Source organism: Hyperoodon ampullatus (genome assembly GCF_949752795.1).
Source record: "Hyperoodon ampullatus genome assembly, chromosome: 12".
Taxonomy (NCBI): domain Eukaryota; kingdom Metazoa; phylum Chordata; class Mammalia; order Artiodactyla; family Ziphiidae; genus Hyperoodon; species Hyperoodon ampullatus.
The window spans coordinates 62999609-63023899 of record NC_136925.1 but is presented as its reverse complement, the minus strand read 5'-3'; the positions used below and the strand labels follow the sequence as shown (position 1 = coordinate 63023899).

The window sequence follows — 24291 nt, the reverse complement described above, 5'->3', positions numbered from 1 at the left end:
GTCAAAAAGGATCTTGTTGTAATTTATGTCATAGAGTGTTCTGACTATGTTTCCCTCTAAGAGTTTTATAGTGTCTGGCTTTACATTTAGGTCTTTAATCCATTTTGAGTTTATTTTTGTATATGGTGTTAGGGAGTGTACTAATTTTATTCTTTGACATGTAGCTGTTCAGTTTTCCCAGCACCTCTTATTGAATAGGCTGTCTTTTCTCTATTGTATATTTTTGCTTCCTTTATCAAAGATATGGTGACCATATGTGTGTGGGTTTATCTCTGTTATTTCTATGCTGTTCCATTGATCTATATTTCTGTTTTTGTGCCAGTACCACACTGTCTTGATTACTGTAGCTTTGTAGTATAGTCTGAAGTCAGGGAGCCTGATTCCTCCAGCTCTGTTTTTCTTTCTCAAGAAGACTTTGGCTATTCAGGGCCTTTTGTGTTTCCATACAAACTGTGAAATTTTCTGTTCCAGTTCTGTGAAAAATGCCATTAGTAGTTTGATAGGGATTGCATTGAAACTGTAGATTGCTTTGGGTAGTATAGTCATTTTCACAATGTTGATCCTTCCAATCCAAGAACATGGTATATATCTCCATCTGTTTGTATCAGCTTTAGTTTCCTTCATCAGTGTCTTATAGTTTTCTGCATACAGATCTTTTGTCTCCTTAGGAAAGTTTATTCCTAGGTGTTTTATTCTTTTTGTTGCAATGGTAAATGGGAGTGTTTCCTTAATTTCTCTTTCAGATTTTGCATCATCAGTGTACAGGAATGCAAGAGGTTTCTGTGCATTAATTTTGTATCCTGTTACTTTACCAAATTCATTGATTAGCTCTAGTAGTTTCCTGGTAGCATCTTCAGGATTCTCTATGTATAGTATCATGTCATCTGCAAACAGTGACAGTTTTAGTTCTTTTCCGATTCGGATTCTTTTTATTTTTCTTCTCTGATTGCTGTGGCTAAAACTTCCAAAACTGTGTTGAATAATAGCGGTGACAGTGGGCAATCTTGTCTTGTTCCTGATCTTAGAGGAAATGGTTTCAGTTTTTCACCATTGAGAAAGATGTTGGCTGTGGGTCTGGCATATATGGGCTCTATTATGTTGAGGTAGGTTCCCTCTATGCCCACTTTCCAGAGAGTTTTTATCATAAATTGGTGTTGAATTTTGTCCAAAGTTTCTTCTGTATCTATTGAGATGATCACATGGTTTTTATCCTTAAATTTGTTAATATGGTGTATCACATTGATTGATTTGCGTATATTGAAGAATCCTTGCATTCCTGGGATAAACCCCACTTGATCATGGTGTATGATCCTTTTAATGTGCTGTTGGATTCTGTTTGATAGTATTTTGTTGAGGATTTTTGCATCTATGTTCATCAGTGATACTGGCCTGTGGTTTTCTTTTTTTGTGACATCTTTGTCTGGATTTGGCATCAGCGTGATGGTGGCCTTGTAGAATGAGTTTGGGAGTGTTCCTCCCTCTGCTATATTTTGGAAGAGTTTGAGAAGGATAGGTGTCAGTGCTTCTAAATGTTTGATAGAATTCGCCTCTGAAGCCATTTCTTCCTGGGCTTTTGTTTGTTGGAAGATTTTTAATCACAGTTTCAATTTCAGTGTTTGTGATTGGTCTGTTTATATTTTCTATTTCTTCCTGGTTCAGCCTGGGAAGGTTGTGCTTTTCTAAGAATTTGTCCATTTCTTCCAGGTTGTCCACTTTATTAGCATATAGTTGCTTGTAGTAATCTCTCAAGACCCTTTGTATTTCTGCAGTGTCAGTTGTTACTTCTCCTTTTACATTTCTAATTCTGTTGATCTGAGTCTTCTCCCTTTTTTTCTTGATGAGTCTGGCTAATCGTTTATCAATTTTGTTTATCTTCTCAAACAACCAGCTTTTAGTTTTATTGATCTTTGAAACTATTCCCTTCATTCCTTTTTCGTTTATTTCTGCTCTGATCTTTACGATTTCTTTCATTCTGCTAACTTTGAGGTTTTTTTGTTCTCCTTTCTCTAATTGCTTTAGGTGTAATGTTAGGTTGTTTATTTGAGATTATTCTTGTTTCTTGAGGTAGGATTGCATTGCTATAAACTTCCCTCTTAGAACTGCTTTTGCTGCATCCCATAGGTTTGGGTCATTGTGTTTTCATTGTCATTTGTTTCTCAGTATTTTTTGATTTCCTCTGATTTCTTCAGTGATCTCTTGGTTATTTAGTAGCATATTGTTTAGCCTCCATGTGTTTATATATTTTAGTTTCTTTCTGTAATTGGTATCTAGTCTTACAGCGTTGTGGTTGGAAAATACACTTGATACGATTTCAATCTTCTCAAATTTTCCAAGTCTTGATTTGTAACCCAAGATGTGATCTATCTTGGAGAATGTTCCATGAGCACTTGAGAAGAAAGTGTATTCTGTTGTTTTTCAATAAATAAATATGAATTAAGTCCATCTTGTTTAATGTGTCATTTAATGCTTGTGTTTCCTTATTTATTTTCATTTTGGATGATCTGTCCATTGGTGAAAGTGGGGTGTTAAACTCCCCTACTTTTATTGTGTTACTGTCAGTTTCCCCTTTTATGGCTGTTAGCATTTGCCTTATGTGTTGAGGTGCTCCTATGCTGCATGCATAAATATTTACAATTGTTATCTCTTCTTCTTGGATTGTTCCCTTGATCATTATGTAGTGTCTTTTGCTTTGTCTCTTGTAACAGTCTTTATTTTAAAGTCTATTTTGTCTGATATGAGAATTGCTATTCCAGCTTTCTTTTGATTTCCATTTGCATGGAATATCTTTTTCCATCCCCTCACTTTCGGTCTGTCTGTGTCCCTAGGTCTGAAGTGGATCTCTTGTAGACAGCATATATATGGGTCTTATTTGTGTATCCATTCAGCCAGCCTATGCCTTTTAGTTGGAGCATTTAATCCATTTACATTTAAGGTAATTATCGATATGTATGTCCCTATGACCAGTTTCTTAATTGTTTTGGGTTTGTTTTTGTAGATCTTTCCTTCTCATGTGTTTCCTGCCTAGAGAAGTTCCTTTAGCATTTGTTGTAAAGCTAGTTTGGCAGTGCTGAATTCTCTTAGCTTTTGCTTGTCTGTAAATGTTTTAATTTCTCCGTTGAATCTGAATGAGATCCTTTGCTGGGTAGAGTAATCTTGATTGTAGGTTTTTCCCTTTCATCACTTTAAATATGTCCTGCCACTCCCTTCTGGCTTGCAGAGTTTCTGCTGAAAGATCAGCTGTTAAGCTTATGGGGATTCCCTTTTATGTTATTTGTTGCTTTTCCTTTGCTTTTAATATTTTTTCTTTGTATTTATTTTTTGATAGTTTGGTTAATATGTGTCTTGGCATGTTTCTCCTTGGATTTATCCTGTATGGGACTCTCTGTGCTTCCTGGACTTGATTGAATATTTCCTTTCTCACATTAGGGAAGTTTTCAACTATAATCTCTTCAAATATTTTCTCAGTTCCTTTCTTTTTCTCTTATTCTTCTGGGACGCCTATAATTCTAATGTTGATGCACTTAATGTTGTCCCAGAAGTCTCTAAGACTGTCCTCAATTCTTTTCATTCTTTTTTCTTTATTCTGCTCTACAGTAGTTATTTCCACTATTTTATCTTCCAGGTCACTTATCCGTTCTTCTGCCTCAGTTATTCTGCTATTAATTCCTTCTAGAGAATATTTAATTTTGTTTATTGTGTTGTTCATCATTGTTTGTTTGCTCTTTTGTTCTTCTAGGTCCTTGTTAAAAGTTTCCTGTATTTTCTCCATTCTATTTTCAAGATTTTGGGTCATCTTTACTATCATTACTCTGAATTCTTTTTCAGGTAGACTGCCTATTTCCTCTTCATTTGTTTGGTCTGGTGGGTTTTTACCTTGTTCCTTCATCTGCTGCATATTTCTCTGTCTTCTCATTTTGTTTAACTTACTGTGTCTGTGGTCTCCTTTTCACAGGTTGCAGGTTCACACAATGAGAAGCCCATGCACTGCAACGAACAGTAGCCCCTGCTCACCGCAACTAGAGAAGGCCTGCGTGCAGCAACGAAGACTCAATAATGAAGACCCAATGCAGCCAAAAATAAATAAATATTTTTTAAAAAGAAGAAAAGGGAGAAAAAGGAAAGAAAAAAATTAAAAATAAATAAAATAATAAATAAAAAGAAATAATTATTAAAATAAAAATAATGAAAAAAAAAGAGAGCAACCAAACCAATAAACAAATTCACCAATGATAACAAGTGCTAAAAACTATACTAAGATAAACATAAAAGTCAGAAACAAATCAGTTGCAGACAGCAAACCCCAAGTCTACATTTGCTCCCAAAATGCACTGCCTCAATTTTGGGATGATTTCTTGTCTATTCAGGCATTCCACAGATGCTGGGTACACCAAGTTGATTGTGGGGATTTAACTCGCTGCACCTGTGGTTGCCCGGAGAAATTTCCCTTTCTCTTCTTTGTTCGCACAGCTCCTGGGGTTCAACTTTGGTTTTGGCTGCGCCCCTGCATGTAGGTTGCCCTCAGGCATCTTTTGGGAAGTCTGAGGTCTTCTGCCAGCATTCAGTAGGTATTCTGTAGGAGCTGTTCCACATGTAGATGTATTTTTGATGTATTTGTGGGGAGGAAGGTGATCTCCATGTCTTACTCCTCCGCCATCTTGTAGGTCCCCTCTGCCTGACTTTGTCGCTATCAGATTTTACCTTTGGTCATGGTCAGTAAAAGAACAATTAAAAACAAAGAAAGATAATTTGGGGGCCTTAAATAATAATACAAGTTAATAAAATTACATGCAATTGGGCTTCCCTGGTGGCGCAGTGGTTGAGAGTCCGCCTGCCGATGCAGGGGACACGGGTTCGTGCCCCGGTCCGGGAGGATCCCACATGCCGCGGAGCGGCTGGGCCCGTGAGCCATGGCCGCTGAGCCTGCGCGTCCGGAGCCTGTGCTCCGCAATGGGAGAGGCCACAACAGTGAGAAGCCCGCGTACCACAAAAAAAAAAAAAAAAAAATTACATGCAATAGTAAGGTAAAGGGATTTTAAAAAATATATCAGTAATTTATGGTTTTATTTATTAATACTTTTCCAAATTATACTCATTATTAATTCTAGTTTATTACAAATGCTACCAATTAGAGTTCCTAGCAGACATATCTTCACTGCTTCACTAGAAGAGAAGTATGTTTCAGTTCATTCTGAAGATGGATCTATTCTATACCACTAATTCCTTCCAGAGTTTGAGGCGAATACTTTGAAACTGTAGAATATAAGACCAAAGGGCATCCCTACACTAAGAAAATGATGTTAATGTCAAACTAATTCACATCCTTACAAGAATTTTAATTGAACTTGTACTAACAGTCTCTGTATTAGGGCTTTTCACCAATAGTAAAATTATAAAATGGTCAAATTATAACCATTATGCTTAACTGCAGTCATCTTGCAGATCTGATTCACTATCAACATGAAACTCATTAGCATTTCCATTAAAAGCATAAAAATGACTAACTCAAGTTATATATGCAGGCTAAAGGGTTAGTTAATTCAAACAAGTGTGTTAATATTGCTATCATTTACTTAATACATGCCCAGCCTTATGGCTAGTTGTGCCACAGAAAGACTGAAAAAAATCAAAGAAGAAATTTAGGCTTGGAAAAGGAAATGTGACAAGGAAAAATATATTACTGGTCCCATCCCCAAAGACTTGATATTTCAGAAAAGATTTGGTTCAAATTATGGACTGAGAAACTACAACTTACACAACTTAGAAATTTTAAAAATAGTAGTAATAATTTTATCAGTGTACCTTTCTTCATTCTAGAAAATACTATTAATTTTAATCAGCAAACAAAACATTTTCTGAGTTAACTGAACCTCTACACACAGAAGTTATTATAATTCACTATTATCTTAGGATCTAAAAAAATTGCTTAATCTAAATGGGACGTATTTGTCTGTTCACAATTTACCTGGAGGTTTCCACTTCTGAGGTTCTCCAACCTAGTCATACTTCAGAATTCAGGGACATTTGGTCAGTTTTAAGTTTTAGAATTAAAAACATAATAAACAAAGAGAAAGGATTTCTGTGATATTATATTTCCTGTGGAACCCACTCAACATAATTCAACATCTCAGGGCATTGATTTAGCTTATTAGCAAGAAAGGAGCAATTATCCTACCGATTGCCTATCTTCAGATGCTAGATAATGAAACAAGGAGACAATACAGGAAGCACTCTTCCCCTCCCCTGCTATTGTGCCTTCTCTCCTTCCCTAAATAACCACACTGTGCAAAAGACCTTCCATCCCTTTATCTCCCCTCAAATGAGACTTATACCTGGGGTCAGCAAACATTTTCTGTAACGAGCCCAACTATAAGTATTTTTGGCTTTGGGGGTCATTCAGTCTCTGTCATAACTACTCAACTCTGCCACTATAGCATGAAAACAGACATAGACAAACAATATATAAATGAATGGGTGTGACTGTGTTCCAATAAAACTTTATTTATATAAACTGTCAGTGGGTCATTTGATTTGAGGGCAATAGTTTGTCAACTTGTGCTCTATTCTAAGCTTTCTTCTATTTAGTCTTTCCTGGGTGCTCTGATGTACTGCAATGGCTTTAGATCCTATTTATGAGCCAACGACACAATTTTTATTCATAAGGCCTGATTTCTCAGCTCCAAACTCCACCTGCTCTTGACAACCCCACATGTGTGTCCCACAGGCTCAACGTGCTCTAAAACTAACTCAAGATCTTCGTTTTCAAATGTATTTATCTCAGTTGTGACATTACCATCCATGAATTTGTCCTTGCCAAGAATCTAGGACTTATTCTTTATTCATCCCTCTCCCACCTCTTCCACATCTTATAAAATCATCTCGAAATACCACTCAAATCAGCCTACTTTATTCCATCCCTTCTGCCACTATCCTTATCCATGCCTTCATCTCTCTCTTAATTGTTTCTCTGCATCCACTCTTGCTCACCTCCAAACTATTCTCTACATGACAGCCAAAATGAGCTTTTAAAAATGCAAGCCTAATCATATCACTCCCAGGCTTAAACCTCTTCAATGTCTTCCCACTGTCCATAGGATAAAATCCAGAGTCTTGAATCCAGCCCACAAGGCATGATCTGGGCCCCTGCCTGTGATCCTGACCTGATTTTTACTACCCTTTTCCTCTTAGGCAACAGTCCCTCTGGCCCTCTTTCAGTTTTTCAAACGCATCAAGTTCTTAATTTTGAATATACTACTCTGCTTGGAATGTTCTCTCTTGCTATGCCATCTAAGGCCTCCCACTTTTCACTGAGCCAACTCCTTATTCATCCTAAATGAAAGTCAGAAACCTATCAAGCAAAAAACTGATAGTTTTGACTACCAAAAAGTTTCAATGCTTATACAGTAAAAATTAAAATATAATAAATAGGTTAAAGGACAGAAAAAAATTGGGAAAATATTTGTAACAGACGTAAGATACAGAGAACTAACTCCTAAATATGAAAAGAGCTCAGGGCTTCCCTGGTGGCGCAGTGGTTGAGAGTCCACCTGCTGATGCAGGGGACATGGGTTCGTGCCCTGGTCCAGCAAGATCCCATATGCCACGGAGTGGCTAGGCCCGTGTGTGTCAAACAGCTCTCAGTAGAAAAACAGGCCAAAGACATTAACAGCTGACTCACAAAAGAACAACTACGGCAGCCAGTTGACATACTGAATGTGTTCACTAGTCCTAGTAATCAAATACACAAATCAAAACAACAATTAGTTGTAATTTTTCATTCATCGAATTGGCAAACCCCTAACAGATGGAGGAGACACATCCATTCACCATTTCAAGGTCCAAACCTTAAAATAACTGTTGCCTTGACACTATCAGCATTCTCATTATCAGAATAAACTGACATCATCTAGACCAGGAAAGTTGTTATTGTTTTGTCTAATCTATAAGGTGTTGCTGCCCTGAAATAAACACATTGGAAAATAACAAGTGTCATATAGATTATATTTATGTATACATTTTCCCAAATGGTCTAATTGAATCATTCCTCACATTGGAATACCCTGAGTAGATACCAGTTTCTCCTTCCCAGCATGTGTCTTCTGAGGCAGATGAAAGTGACTCAAGAAGGCAGCCTTAGAAAAGCAACTCTGCCCTTGTTTACGCCAATTAAATTGCTCACCTTTGTTTTATTTCTACGCTTTTTACAGCTTTAATGGCACTCAATACATTATACAAATTATCTAAAAGAAAAGTGAAGCAATATATATTAAGGTATCAGAGCTTTTAGGAAGGAAATAGTATCAGAAATCTTTCTTTAGCCAAATGTTTATTGGTGGTATATCAAATAAAAGAAACCTTTTGTACCTCTTTTTCTACTTTAGGTTTGTTTTAATTTTATAAACGTAAATATATAATATAAATGCATATGTATGATTCATAATATATAATTGAGAGATGTTCTCTTCCATCAAGTGTATTTAAACCTATAGTCTAAGAACTCTTTCTGAATGGTCGTATGATTCACTCAATTCAGCTGTAAGACTGGACTACATCTATTAAGAAATCTCCACAATCAAAAATTGTTTTAAAATAACAATGTTTTCAGTGGGGAAAATGAATTTGGGACAGGAGACTTTCTGACTCAAAATTACAAAATTATTTTCCTGTACAATTTCAACAACAACAAAAGTTTTATACCTATAAGCATGTAAAATCTAACATCACTAAGCAAATTCAGCCTTTAAAGATATCTGACTTTTTCCTGAAGAATATTCCCCATTAATATTTCTAATTTTTTGAACATATATTCTGGAATGAGCATAAGAATTTTTATGGAGGAATACAAGCAAATGTTAACAGTGGTTCTATAGGAGGAGGGGAATGAGCACTTTTTACTTGGCATGTTTCTGTTTTGTTTGAATTTCTTTACTACGTATATGCTCAAACAGGAATTATTGGGATACCATTTCTGTTTTCTCTTCATAAATTTATTTATTTTTATTTTTATTTTTTATTTATTTTTTTATTTTTTAGTTTCTGCTTTATAACAAAGTGAATCAGTCATACATATACATCTGTTCCCACATCCCTTCCCTCATGCATCTCCCTCCCTCCCACCCTCCCCATCCCACCCCTCCAGGCAGTCACAAAGCACCCAGCTGATCTCCCTGTGCTCTGCGGCTGCTTCCCACTATCTATCTACCTTACGTTTGGTAGTGTATATATGTCCATGCCTCTCCTTCGCTTTGTCACAGCTTACCCTTCCCCCTCCCCATATCCTCAAGTCCATTCTCAAGTAGGTCTGTGTCTTTATTTCTGTCTGTCATACAGAGTGAAGTAAGTCAGAAAGAGAAAGACAAATACTGTATGCTGACACATATATACGGAATTTAAGAAAAAAAAATGTCATGAAGAACATAGGGGTAAGACAGACATAAATTTATTTTTTGAAAGTTATAAAAGAAGCAAGAAATAAAGTGCCGATATTATCTTGTCAATCACCACAGATATTTATGATTAATTAACACATTCTTATAACTGTTACTCAACCTTTGTTCTGATAAACAAACCAAAAATAAAGCCATCTAATAAGTAAAGCAGCTCAGTAGCTAATAAAAGGAGCTAGACTGGTTCCCAACTTTGAAAGATTTATAACTGGTTATGATCTGCCTAAGACAGACCATTAATCATTCATTAACCATATTTATTCATTAATAGTTGTGCTTATAAAATTCACAGTATGAAAAGTCATGCTGTGGCAGATATTATAATATCACTGAAAATTAATATTCCATATCCTTAACCACATGAATATAACCTCTAAATGCCTTCCAACGTATTGTTTCCCCACTGGGAATGATTCTACCTTCTAACCATGGGAAGAAGGGAGTGTTATTCTTGTTATCTCAGCTTCTTCTCCCCATCACCTTATGGAAGGACCCTTCCACTGAACTTGTTCATGTAAAGTCAGGACAACAGAAGGGTGACAGGATAGACTGGCAGAAAGGAAAGGTAAGAGGAGGAAAGTACCAGAGCTGTGAGGGCAGGGTTACAGGGTGTGAGAAGAAGGTAAATGGCCAGGGGAGACCCACTCCAGAGCAGCCAGGGGCGAGTGAAGATGAGGACAGCTATTTAAATGACCATCTGGCAGGGGGACCAAGCTGTTTTAAATGGCACTGCAGAGAAACTGTGCAATGTTTCTCTCCAAATTATATATAAAGTAGATTGTTCAGATTATACATGATTTAGGAATCGGCCAACAAACCAAATTTGTAAATCCTTATGCAAACAGTACAAAGTGTAATTTTAAATTTCTATAAAATGACTTTTCTCTACAAAAAACATAGAGACATATAAATGTAAGTATCTGCTTTTATCTTAGAATTGCTGACATGAATCAAAAGTAAACAGTTAGGGGCCTCCCTGGTGGCGCAGTGGTTGAGAGTCCGCCTGCCGATGCAGGGGATACGGGTTCGTGCCCCGGTCTGGGAGGGTCCCATATGCCGCGGAGCAGCTGGGCCCGTGAGCCATGGCTGCTGAGCCTGCGCATCCGGAGCCTGTGCTCCGCAACGGGAGAGGCCACAGCAGTGAGAGGCCCGCATACCACAAAAAAAAAAAAAAAAAAAAAGTAAACAGTTAGGAAAAAAGATCATACCAAACATATTCTTGCTATGGCTTAGTGGCAATGAATTAAAGAGACTATCCTTAAAAAGAGGGTAAATATCAAGCAAAGGAGGTTGACTGTGTGCTAGACATTTTACGTTTCCTTATTTCATGCTGACAACAACCCCGTAAGTTAGACATTCTTAGCCCCATATTACTGATGCAAAAACCCATCGCATCACCCTGATGCCCGACAATCGACCACTGAAGAGAGTTTCCAAATTCAACCAAGTCTGATGCCAAAGCCCTCACTTTGTCCCTTACCTCTCACCTCACCAAAAAGTCACGTTAAGTCAAAGGTTTAGAAGTAGGCCGGGCTAATTCTTACCTAGAGACTGAGAAAGAATGAAATAGTCTCAAGAGTTCAAATAGGAATGTAGTCCCTTTTCTTCTCCAAATCTAAGGTACACAGTGCCACCTACTGGGAAAAGTGAGGCCACCATTCCCTACAAATAATGCTTTTGGTAAATGAATTCTTTACCTGAGGCTGAAGCAAAGCAACCAGGGATGTGGGGCGACCAGATCGTGCTATAAATGACACTTTCATGGCCTCTAAAGGTGCACAGAGACTTTCCAACAGTTGGATCCCACTACAAATAAATGAATAGATCAATTACTTAACAGAGGCAAATTCATTAAGCTTTATATTACCATATATGTATATTTATATACACACACAATATACATATATATCTCAAGGATTTCTTTAAAGTCTATTTTTTTTTTTTTTTTTTTTGCGGTACGCGGGCCTCTCACTGTTGTGGCCTCTCCCGTTGCGGAGCACAGGCTCCGGACGCGCAGGCTCAGCGGCCATGGCTCACGGGCCCAGCCGCTCCGCGGCATGTGGGATCCTCCCGGACCGGGGCACGAACCCGTGTCCCCTGCATCGGCAGGCGGACTCTCAACCACTGTGCCACCAGGGAAGCCCAAAAGTCTATTTTTATATAAAGCAAGATGGTATTTAAGGGGCCAAAATAATCAACTGAGCTAATTATTAGTTTATAGCTATAAGATTAGAAAATTTTAAATTCTAATAAATGCTTTAGTATATTTTTTGAAAAGAAAATTAACTGCTTAACTGAAAAGCAATAGAAGTATGTTCCAGAAAAGAAAAAACTTCAGTGGAAGCTTTGAGGAAGGGAATATTTGGTTTTAAATACAGTAATGCGGACATACCAGTTTGATAGTTTGATCCCACGAGCCAGACACCACAAGCTGTTCACATCTGGTTTGACTCCAATCAACACTGTACACCTAAAAACATTTTAAAGTGCCATTTAGAATGCAAAAGAGCATCAAGTTCAATATTACATTTATCTGTTTGTAACAGTGACAGCCAGTTAGAACAACTAATTCACTTCGTTGGAACATCAAATAAAGTCCTACAAATCTCAATATGGTGTCTGAGAAAGGGAAAGGTCATCTTGTCCGTTCCTCCAGCCTTACCCTTAACAGATAAGACTCCATTCTACTTTAGCAGGATCCTACAGAATATTTCCAAAACCTTCTTCACTAAAACAAATTATACGTATTTTTAAACCTACCAACAAATCACTGTTTGCAGCACCCTGAAGAAATGTCAGAGCAGATTAGAAAGTTAGTCATCTAAAAAAGCTTGCCAGGTCAATGTTTATCAGAAAGCATTAAAATTCAATTAATATCCCTTTCTGGCATTTCTTTGAACAAGCTTATCAGAATGACGTGATTCTTTCAGATCTCTTGGTAAACAGCTTTAGTTATCCGACGCTGCTCTCGGTAAACCACTTCAAATGAATTATATGAAAACTTATGGAAATACTTTTAATTCTGTTATTTGATACAACGGATTATATACAGATCACTACTGGAGCTAAGTTCAACCAAATATGTGTATAATTAAACTTTACAAAAGTAGTCCTGCCATGGACCTGAGTATGCCATTAAATGTGATCAGCCAGCAGGTTATTTTGAATCTAAAAACTCTACCTTATTTATGCAGGAAGCATGACTGTCTGGGGTTTGTTGTGGCTTAACTATGGATTCCCTGTTCTCTGCTGCCTAGTGCTATGCCTAGCCATGTTGGAACCTGAGTTTAAAGCAAAAAATAATTAGTAATACTGATTATGTCCTTACTTAAAACTTTGATATTTTGTTCATCATAGATTTTTCTTACATTAATTTTGATTTTTTAAATACTGCATTAAGAGATTATTTATCTTGACTACTGAGCTTTTGGGGCCCCCTTAAATTATGTACTTAAATTATGTACTAAGGTGAGTGTTTCACCACCCAGTTCTGGCCCTGCTGCGGCCCATATTCTTGCACAAGAGAGAAAAGCAGCTGGAACACTAAAGAAATCATGATCCAGCAACAGAGAGTAGCTCATAAAGTATACAGAAGGGTCAGCAAAATCCAAAGTGCTGCTGCAGCCATCTGTCAGTTATGGATGGAAAAAGGCAGACTCGGAAGCAATCAGGGAAGAGCTTGAGACCTAAAGAGGTTGATTTTACCCTCTAGGCCAGGGCTCAGCAAGTTTCTTCTGTAAAGGGCCATATAAATATTTTAGGCCTTAAATATTTATATAATAAATATATTAATATATTAATTATATTCATAATAAATATATTATGGGCCATTTGGTCTCTGTCACAACTACTAAACTCAGCCTTGTAGAGCACAAAGTAGCCATAGATGATACTTAATAAATGGGCATGGCTGTGTTCCAATAAAACTTTACAAATCAGACAGTGGGCTGGATTTGGCTCTGGCCCACGAGTAGTAACTGGCCAACCCCTGCTCCAAGCTGATGTGAACAGTCAAAAATAACCACAATAGGAGGTCTTTATTGAGCACCTACTGTTTGCTAGATGTTGTCATAAGCACTTTACATATTTTATCTCATTTCATCTTCACTTCTGTGAAGTAGATACCATGCCAAGGCCCAAAGAGCTTAAGTAACTTGTCCAAATTCCCACAGCTAGTAAGCTGCAGAGCTGAAGACTGAACCTGGGCAGCCTAATCGCAGAGTCCACCTTTAATCATGATGCTAGGCTGTCTCTACAATATGTTGCATGAAGGCACTTTAAAATGGAACTTTTCAGTGACCTTGGACTGTGATATTAGGGAAATAAAACCCTGCCCTTATTGGTATCACCCTTCACTGGAGCTCCATTTGGGCCCAGACTGATTCCATTTTGTTTTCATGAATTATCCATACCCATATTAAAGCCCCTACCTATCTATCCACTTGGTGAACCCCCACTCATCTGTCAAGACTCAGCCCCTTTAAATCTTCTGTGAAGTAAGCCTCCCCTGATGAACCCCTCAAGCATCGAGGAGTCAGACGCTTCCTTCTGTGCACTCCGACAGCATCTTACACCTACTCCTAGTTCAGCATTTACCATGTTTTACTAAATTTAGTGTTAAATAACTGCCATATCTGCTATATTTTGGAAGAACCATCATAAACAAAACCATCTTGTTTATGCTCATTGCAATATAACAGGCACTCAAGAAACTGAGTTAAAATGATTTAACCAACCAAATTTATCTCCACAACCTGTGCTGTTGCTAAGTAGTTATAAAGAGCTACTGTTTTCATTTTAGAGGATAACTGAACAAATACAATTAAAAGATAACATCATTAGCTCAGACTCCTCTACCTCTACACATTTCCAACATGACAGAGGACTTGAAACCTGACAACTTCTCACCTTTTAAAACTGCAAGAGCCTCCGCGGGCTCACAGAGAACCCAGCCTCAATGAGAACAAAAGACATGATTTAAGAAAACTATGCTGATACCAGGGCTGCTGCCAGCTCTTCTATGTGACTCATAACAAAGTGGCAAGCATCAGGGTCTAGGACAAAATCAAGCATAGGACATACAAGGTGAGGTTAAAAATGGGATAAAAAAGAAGGAAATAAAGGTGACTCAACCAATATATACTTTTTGTTTGTTTGTTTTACTGTGTTTAATATACTAGGACGTGGGAAAGAAACTAACAGTATGAGCCAGGATACTGTGTTTAAAACACAAAAACGAAAACTGTAGACCATAAATACAAAAGCTGGTGGGATGGAAAATTCAGCTTGATGCCCAGAAGAGAGGTATCCTAGCAGGGCCCTGAGGGCTGGCTAAAATGTCAATAGCAGAAAGCAGAGGTAAAAATAGTGACCAGAAACTCCCCCAAAGACATAAACGGGGACATAAAGCACCCTAGGGATTAGGACTAGTGAACAACTGCAAGATAACACCAAGGTTTTGTGCCTCAGAACTGGCAGTGACGGTGGCCTTAACAAAACTGGAAGACTGGAGGAAGGGAGATAATATGTAATTTTAGACACAGTGAGTTTGAGGTGACAGCCTGACAGTCAAGTTGAAATGTCTAGGAAGAACAGGGTTTAGGCATTACCCTCAAGCACTGAAAAAAGTTTACAACCAGAGAGATGTTTGGGAGACAGCTGAAAAGGGATGACTAGATTCCATTATCCCAACCTCAAGTCAAATAACTATTCAATACATATTGATTAAGCACTTACTATGAACAAGGCATGTGGGAGGGAGAGTATAGTGTTAGACAAGACAGATAAAGCCCCAGCCTTCATGGGTCTTATACTTTAGCAAGGGAAGATAGGCTGTAAGTATAAATACACCATTTCAAGTTGTGATTTTTTTAAAAACTACTAAGAAAAATAATGTAAAGTAAGAAGCCTAGAAAATAATAACAAGGGCGGGAGACCAGAAAGCACATCTCACATTAGTCTACTCTCACATCTTCTCCCTATTCCCAATCCCCCCCTCCACTCCCACTCAAATAGTGGACACGGGAAATATAAAAAGAAGAGAGATATGCAACTATGCTTTAAAAGCAGGGTCCTCTAAAGGCCTAGCTTAATGAAATTACTCTTGGTAGTGGTGAAGAAAATTAATTGGGAAACTACACAAAGAAAAAAGAAAAACACTGAAGAATATTTTGTGCTGCTTTATGAAACCTGAACTTCATCAGAACCACAGTTTGAGGAGGACGAATTTTATTACTGAATCCAATTCCCAAAGAGCTAATTTTTAATCTACTGTACAGCGTTGCCCTTTGTAAGTTGGTCTATTTAATTAAAAATCATCAAATAAAAACTGTGTCCAGAATGTTCAGACTTATCTGTATCAATACAAAGGAAACGGACACTGACTTTTAATTACTGAGCGATTAGAAAGGGCTACATATTTCTTTTAATGTGAAACTTAAATTTTTTTTCATTATAGATATTTTAAAATGCACATTAGAGAGAATAGCATAATAAATCCCCAGGTATCCATCACACACCTTCCATAATTATCAATATTTTACCCATCCTGTTTCATCTGTTCCATTACTTACTGGAGTATTTTAACATCAGACCATTTCACTCACAAATACTTCAGGAGAAAGAATGTTTTCACCTTTTACATGAGCACAAGGCCATTTTCACATCTTAGATTAACAACAGTTCCTTAACATCACCTAATACTCAGTCCATATTCATATTTCCCTGATTGTCTCAGAAACGTCCTTTTATAGTTGGTTTATCTGAATAGGATCCAAACAAAATCCATATTTTATACTTAGCTGTTATGTCTCTTAAGTTATTTCTGATCTAGGAAAGTTCCCTTTCCCACCTTGGTTCAGGTCCCCCTACCCCACCAATGACATTTACTTGTTGAAGAAACAAAGTTATTGGTCCTATGGAATGTTCTAAATACATTCTGGATTTGGCTAATCGTTTCCTCATGGTGGTGTTCAACTCTTTCCTCTACCCTTCCTATTTTCTTTAAATTGGAAGTTAGATCTAGAGGCTTGATTTGATTCAGTTCAATCTTTTTTTTAGCTTTCTATTGTATTAGGAGGTGTGTAATTTCTGGTTGATCCACTTTTAGTGATCCTAAGATTGTTCATAAGATGGATCACTCTTAAATTAATGGTTTTAGCATCCACAGATAACCCTTGCCTAGGGTCATTATTTCATTAGGGGCTACTAAATGGTGATTTTCTAATTCTATTATCCCTTCTACATTTACTAGGTAGAATTCTATTACAAGAAAATTTCCGCACCAACGATTTGATTACCCCACAGTGAAATTCATACAGGAAAAGCAGGATAAATGCCTTGATTCTTTACCTTTATTTATAAATTCATGATCAAAAACTTTAAGTGGATCAAATATCTTTTAAAATTTTTCAGCAAACTGATAAGCCTCACTATTTGACAATGAAGACAAATTTTAACTATTTTTAAAAACTGTAATAAGAACACTGAGAATTAGATGCTGAAATGAATATTAAACTGAGTCTGTCATCTTTAAAGTCACTTTTAACTCACTCTCAACAGCCCAGTGCTATAAGCCATGAAGTCAGAAACGAAATTCTCAATTACTCTCTTTTTTCTCCTCTTGCTGAACTTTAAAAAATTTTCTTGTTCTTCCATTCTTATTATATATTCAGCAGCAGGCTAAGCTGAAGGCATTTTATGGGGCTCAAAAGACATAATGGCCTCTGCAGTTAAATAATACAGAGAAGAATCTGATTCCTGCTTTGATGCTAAGTTTAGAAGCCATGCAAAGGGAAACTTTCCATGTTTTTCTTTCTTTCATTTCACCAGGACCTTTATTCCTTAAGGCCTAAAATATATCTAGGTCTTGGAATTTTCCTTTTTGCTTCAGTAACTACTTGTCTGACTATCTGAAAACTGTTGGACTTTATTCAACACTATTTGTTGAATATTCAACAAATATTTATTAGCTCCTCAAAACTCTATTTGACCTTAAATCAATCCTTTTAAGTGTTTCTGCATATTTGGTATAAGAGACAAACTTTAAATAAATGCTGTATTTCTCTTTAATGAAAAATGCCAAATATCTGGTATTATAATACTGAGCTTTAGATTGATCACCAGAAATTCTTTAACAATCTCATGGAGAACAACCTTTCTGAGGGTCCTACAGTTCTCTACTCGTTATCTGGCTTGGTGTGCTTCGACTTTTACTAACCATCGTGAGAAAGACAAGAAGTAATATTGTGGCACATAGTGATGGGGACTCCCCACCCACCAATCTCCCTTTCTCCTTGCTCACAGAACCCCAGTTTTGCCCTTCAGGGAAAGCTCTGTCCTTTCCTCATCCCAGGGGTGAATCTTATTTAGATGAAAGTACGAGTGGTGACTTGTTTCCCTCACAAGTGACAGAGTTACGACTGGGCACGTGATGAGATGACAACTGGAATTCTATGGAGCGTTAGAAGAAAGAAACCCACCGAGGAGAGCAGAGCGGAAAGGCAGGAGAAACCCGGGTAACTGATGACATTGCCAAGCCTAAATTAAACAAACCTGGACCCATTCCCAGCTCCATATCCTTGGTTATGTGAAATAAAAAACTCAGATCGTTGAAAGCACTTTTAGTTTGGTTTTCTCTTATGGTAACAGCCAAGGCATCTAACTGATACAAAATGCTTATCAAAAATTGGATTTGAAAAGAAAATGAGGAAGGACAACCTAGAACAACAGCCTGAAAAAACAAACAATAAAATAAGTCTTCAGTTCAAAAAACCAGTTACATAATTGTAGAATGATGTAAACCACTGGTTTAACAATAGTACAAAGATCTTTACAAGTGGACTGAAAGCAACCCAGCACTACAACGTGGCTGGGGAAAACGCACAGCCATGTTAGGTAATATTATTAGAAATAGAGGCTCAAGATCATGGTGGCGAAGTCATATAAAGCTCAGCACTAATAAACACATTTCTGGAATAAATGAGGTTTACAACATTAAAAGCAACACTGTAAAACAAGAGATTACCCAAAGGAGTTTACCAGGAGGGTGAAAGATACAGAGACCGTGTAACCTGAGGACAGGTCGAAGGAATTACAAATGTACAGTCTGGAAGAGAGAAGACTTACAGGGGGCATGACAGCTATTTTCAAGGATTCTCCTGGAAAAGAGAGACTGGACTTAGTCTCACCATGTCAGAGAAAGGAATGTGAAGCAACAGTTCGTTGACATTGAAGGTAGATTTAGGCCTAAGAGAGCAATTATCTAACCAATAGAGCAATCAAAAAGTCAAATAAGTTATCACATGAGATACTGAAATTCACTTTCACTGAGCTGATGTAAAGACTGCGTGACCATCACACAGAACATTCTCGAACAGTATTTTCCAGAGTAGTAGCAGTACAAACACCATTGGTTGTACAAGAGATGATTTAAACTGGTACATACATTTTTTTTTAATTATTTTTTTTTCTTTTCTTTTTGCAGTATGCGGGCCTCTCACTGTTGTGGCCGCTCCCGCCGTGGAGCACAGGCCCCGGATGCGCAGGCTCAGTGGCCATGGCTCACGGGCCTAGCCGCTCCGCGGCATGTGGGATCTTCCTGGACCGGGGCATGAACCCATGTCCCCTGCATCGGCAGGCGGACTCTCAACCACTGTGCCACCACGGAAGCCCACATTTTATTTTATTCGTTATATATTTATTTTACCATACATGAAATAAATGTACATACTAAGCTATCAATTCCATGGTTTCATGAATATGTGCTTTTTAGAATAAGTGAAATAACTATGTAAAGTTCATTTAAAGAAAAGCATTAAATCAGTATCTACTATTTAATAAAATTGGATATATTATTTTATGATTTGTTAGCTACAGCCCTAGAATTTATATAGATAAGCAATACAAGGCCCAAAGATTTAAGAAAAAGAAAGAAAACTTTTGAGAGGAAAAATATTTTTTAAAAAGAAAGAAAAACATTAAGTTAATCATAATCTAAGTGGTATAAGAAAATGGCAAAAATCATGAAGGTACCACAAAAATGTCTGAATTTTGGACATGCTGCTTTGTGGGGATTTTTGCATTGAACATGCTGAAGCTAAAGTTCCTCCTTTACCAAAGTTGTCTTGGTATTCAGTGGTTCTATGAAAACACGATCATTTATAACTACATTTATTCAAAGAGCCTCCTTTACAATAAAATGGAGGAACTAAAATTTTCTATTATTTTCAGTCAGACCTTAGAGATATTCATTTTTAATAGCTAGAACTATAAAAATGATGTCTAGAATCCTCACATAACCAGTCTATTATTACAAAAGACTAACATTCTTGCACCTAATAAGCATTTACTGAGGTCTTTCCATGAGCCAGGCACAAATTTGAAAGTAAATTTGCAAGTTTTCATTTGAAGCATCTACTGCTACCTTGAGAAAATTCTTAAAACATTTAAGGTAAAGCACCAAAAGAGAATGTCTTTACCATCATTTTCATGAAAAGTATATACGTATTTTAATATGACTGAAGGCCAAACTATTCTCTATGCTACCCGTACACACACACAATATCTAGCACATGTAAGAGATTTAGTTTTTAAACTTCTTCGGTAAGCTCTGCCTTATAGTCAGTATTTCAAGCTCTTGCTTTAATATATTCTGAAAATCCTTAGGAATCATAGTCAAGTCCTAAAGGCAATCTTATGATGTCTCTGTGAAAAGTCCACCTACCTCTATCTTAAGGCAGTGTATGGAGGCATATCCTTCCTTACAGCATAAAGAAAGCGATGTGCCTCTGGAGGAACCCGTGCCACAGTATACTTCCTACCGGAGGCGTTTCTACTGACTAATGAGAAGCCTGACCTTTTCTTCTTTCCCAGCTCCTTAGGCTAAAAGGTACTTTATGTTTGAATAATCAAATAACAAGTGACATCTAACATGTACAAGAAATACTAAAGCTTAAACTTCTTGTCCCCTGAAGACATTCCCCCATGTTTCCACCCCCAAATGGATCTCAACCAAAGAAAAACAATCAGCCCAGAAAGATTCCCTTCCTACCTCCTGAGTGTGTTCCCTGTAGACCTGCAGTGGCCCTGCGGCTCTGGCGGTGTCCCAGAGCTGTAACGAGCCATCACCACTACAGGTGACCAGGATATGCTCATTGTTCTCACTCCAGGTCACGTCAAACAAACCATCGTTCCAGTCAAAGCTACACCAGGAAAATTAAAACAAAAAAATCTAGTTACATAGGTAGCTAAACATAAAATAACAATTATTGCTTTTTTTTTTTTTTTTACAGTTTATCACCTATTTTAACACACATTATCTCACATGGTCTTCACAAATATGGGAGATTTGTAGAGCAGGCACTTGCCAGATTCAGAAACAACTTCAGAGGGCTTAAAAGAACAGCCCAGTCATACAGCCAGAAAACTGCACAGCTAGGTTAAAATCAGGGGTCCCAACTAGAAATATGGCACCATTTACATGAGGACATGCTGCCACACCTGGGCGCTCACTGCTTTCTGTGTTTCATAGGAGAGAAGAACAAGCACTTGAAAATACTAATTTAGATCCATAATTTCAGTGTTTCCCATAAATCTTTCACCTGAGCTATCAGCAGGTAGTTATTTTCTGATGAAATTTCCTTTCCTTTCTCTACACTTGACTAACTCTGATGGAGACGTTAATGAGTCTAACAGTCACACAGACAAGACAGGCATGGAAAGAAGAAAGGGAAAGAAGCGATAATCCACAAAATGGGTAATTAGTTCCTGAATGAGTAAAGCTAAAGTACATTAAGAAGAAAGCAAAGATAGGAATGTCAAGCAGTATACCAACTAGCTCACATTTTTTTATGTTTAAATTTTACAATGTATAAGTGAATACTAAGAGCAAGAGCTTTAGAAGAAAAGTGACATAATCACAAGTTCATGGCAAAAATAAGCTCTATACTATGCAAATCCTGAAGGTTCTTTTATACTGCAAATTAAAACATCTTATTGATCACAAAGATTCAAAACTAATTCTATGAAGGTCTTAAAAGCAACAGAGAACACATATAAGTTTAATAGTTAGAGTCAGCTTACCTTCTAAAAAGCCTAAGCCCAGATTCATTTTGATCCAGTATTAGCAGGGTTCCACAGCCTAAGGAGAAAAATGCTGAGGTCATGCTGTTGAACCTGCTGGGGGACCATGTCAAGGCAAAGAGGTATCAAGTACTGAGTACCTAATTTTACAGTCACAAATTTCAAGTTACTTGAGGCCATGTATACAAAATGATCAGGACTGTGCTCTCCATTTCTGTCTCTCTACATTGTGCCTAATTAAATATTAAGCTTACCATCTCACCTATGCTTGGAATCCAGACACAGCTCTAACAGGGGAGAGATATTTAAGTGCATACTCTATGGCCAGGCAGGATGACAGGCACACAAACCTCCCAAACAGGTGTTATCATCCCTATTTACAGGTGAGAAACCTCAGGCTAACAGACCCCAGGGATTGTGTACCTTCTACATCACACTGCCTTCACAATAAATCTACAATACATTCTGGGACTTCCCTGGTGGCACACTGGTTAAGAATCTCCCTGCCAATGCAGGGGACATTGGTTCGATCCCTGGTCCAGGAAGATCCCACATACCACGGAACAACTAAGCCCGTGCACCACAACTACTGAGCCTGAGCTCTACAGCCGGCAAGCCACAACTAACGAGCCGGTGCACCTAGAGCCCACAAGAGAAGCCACCGCAATGAGAAGCCTGTGCACCGCAACAAAGAGAAGCCCCCTCTCGATGCAACTAAAGAAAGCCCACACAGAGCAATGAAGACCCAACGCAGCCAAAAATAAATAAATAAATTTTTTTTAAAAAATAAAATAAAATAAATAAAGAGTACTGGTTCCATACTTTAAAAAATAAAATAAATTCAGCATGGAATTTTAAAACAAAATGCCTAGTGGAACTCACCACGTACTTGGTGGTAAAATGCTGAACAAAACATATCATTATCTACCAAAGAGGAATTATTTTACTAAAGGATCAGCATATTTTAAAAGTTATATGTTATTGGGTTGAAGGAAAGAAAACTATTAAACATGACTGACTTAAAAAAACGTATCAGTTCCTCTTAAGGCTTTTTTTTAAGGATCTAATTTAAAATATCATTATAAACTCACGAGTCTTCAACCTAAACGGTAGGCAAGTATTGTAAACCTGAATTTGCAACCACTAAAAGCTAATGGTGAAAATATTAAGGCAAACATTTCTCTCCCTCTCAGTTTTAGAAATCACTAAATCACTGTAGGACCCAACAAAAAATACTGTCGAGAGCTGACATTATGCAATGAATTTTTTCATAGATCTTCAGGGCGTATACAACAGCTACAAGATGAATTAAAAGACAGCCCCGTAAGTCAAGAATAGAATCCCGCCTTTCAACCTAGTCCAGGACCAGAGACCATTAACCTGAACCTCTTAACTGCCTGCAAATGTTTGTATTCCTCCGGAGACAAGAAAAAGCGAGAAAAGAACATGATCAATTTCGTGCTGGCACTTGCGGGGAAACTCCTGGCGTCTGCTCAGGAGCATCCTTAAGACGCACAGCCGGATTGCAGCCTGTGGGGAATGTGGTCCAATTAGTGGGTACTGGGGTGACCCTGCAGACCGTCTTCCAAGAGCTGTTGGTCCCGTCGGACCGGTAGAAGGGGCCCCACAGGTTCAGCCCGCTCTCCGCAGGGCCACGTGTACCTGGAGGGGTGTGTGTCACTAGGGGCGATGGTGTCGGTGCCCTCTAAGGCATAAGAACTAGGGGCACTAGGCATCTTCCACACGCTACTTCCGCACTGTAACTGGAAAAGATGATGGACTCGACTCTAAACCAACTCCCCACACTGGACAAAGGCGGCCAGGGAGCCAGGCATTCCTCTGCTTCCCCTGGTGTTCTTTTCTGGCGCCGTGTACTGTCGGAAGTGCTTTTGGACCACCAGAGGGAGCTGGAGCTCGGCTGGAACCCGCCCCCGCCCCAGCGGCTCAGCGCCGCCCGGCCTCACCCGCGATGCCGTAGTGCTGCGCGGTGGCGCAGGCCAGGCGGCCCGGCAAGTACGGGGAAAACTCGGCTGCATAGCCGTGGCGGCCGGGCACCCGCAGCGTCCGCACCGCTCCGCCACGCGCCGCGCTCATCCCGCCAGCCGCCGAAGCCCTTCCAAGTTGGAGGAGGCCGGTCCGGACTCGCTAAGAAAACTAGAGATCCTAGCAGCTGAGACGGAAGTGAGGACACCGGGTGCCCTGAATGCTAGGTTTCGATTGGTCCGCAAAGGAAAGGGAATTGACTCTGATGGAGGCCATTTTTGTCTTGGGCAAAACAGATGCTTGGCGCCCCCTGTGACGCAGTAGACGTGAGGGCAGTATTTCTAGAGTTAGGTGGTGATTCTGATACCTTTTGTTTTTGCATATCAGCCTCCACTGCGGGCTATCTGGTTTTTATTAATTTATTGACCTTTCGAAAGACTGGCATCAGGAAATGTGGCTGATGATTACAAAATGAGACAAGTTACAGCAAAGTCTGAAGCTATGCTGCGAGTCCAAAAGGCAGTTGAGTGCCGTGTTGCCCGAGGTAAATTGAAGCAAAGTTAAATCAGCGGTAGTCAAGCTAAGGAAAAAGACATCATAAGAAACTAACTTTAAAATTTTTTTTAATTCTTCCTATATTTATTGTATAGTAGTAAGTGCTCAGATGCCAGAGCTGAAAACGAAGGCTCCTTCATCCATTCAAATATTTACCAGGCATATACCATGTAGAGGGTGGCCATATATTGCTTATCTGCCAAACAAGACCCTTCTGAGAATAAAAGAG

General features: G+C 38.4%; 1 protein-coding gene across 1 annotated transcript in view; it reads right to left on the bottom strand.

Moving 5' to 3' along the window:
• The window catches only part of PEX7 (peroxisomal biogenesis factor 7), a gene marked incomplete at its 5' end in the record, with an annotated part of 86770 nt that extends 63152 nt beyond the window's left edge, over window positions 1-23618 (bottom strand). Inside the window, 5 exons of the mRNA XM_079716702.1 lie at window positions 11141-11249; window positions 11836-11913; window positions 20494-20644; window positions 21525-21582; window positions 23489-23618. Coding sequence (XP_079572828.1) covers window positions 11141-11249; window positions 11836-11913; window positions 20494-20644; window positions 21525-21582; window positions 23489-23618 — 526 coding nt within the window. The remainder of the gene's footprint in view (window positions 1-11140; window positions 11250-11835; window positions 11914-20493; window positions 20645-21524; window positions 21583-23488) is intronic.
• Window positions 23619-24291: the final 673 nt, after the last annotated feature.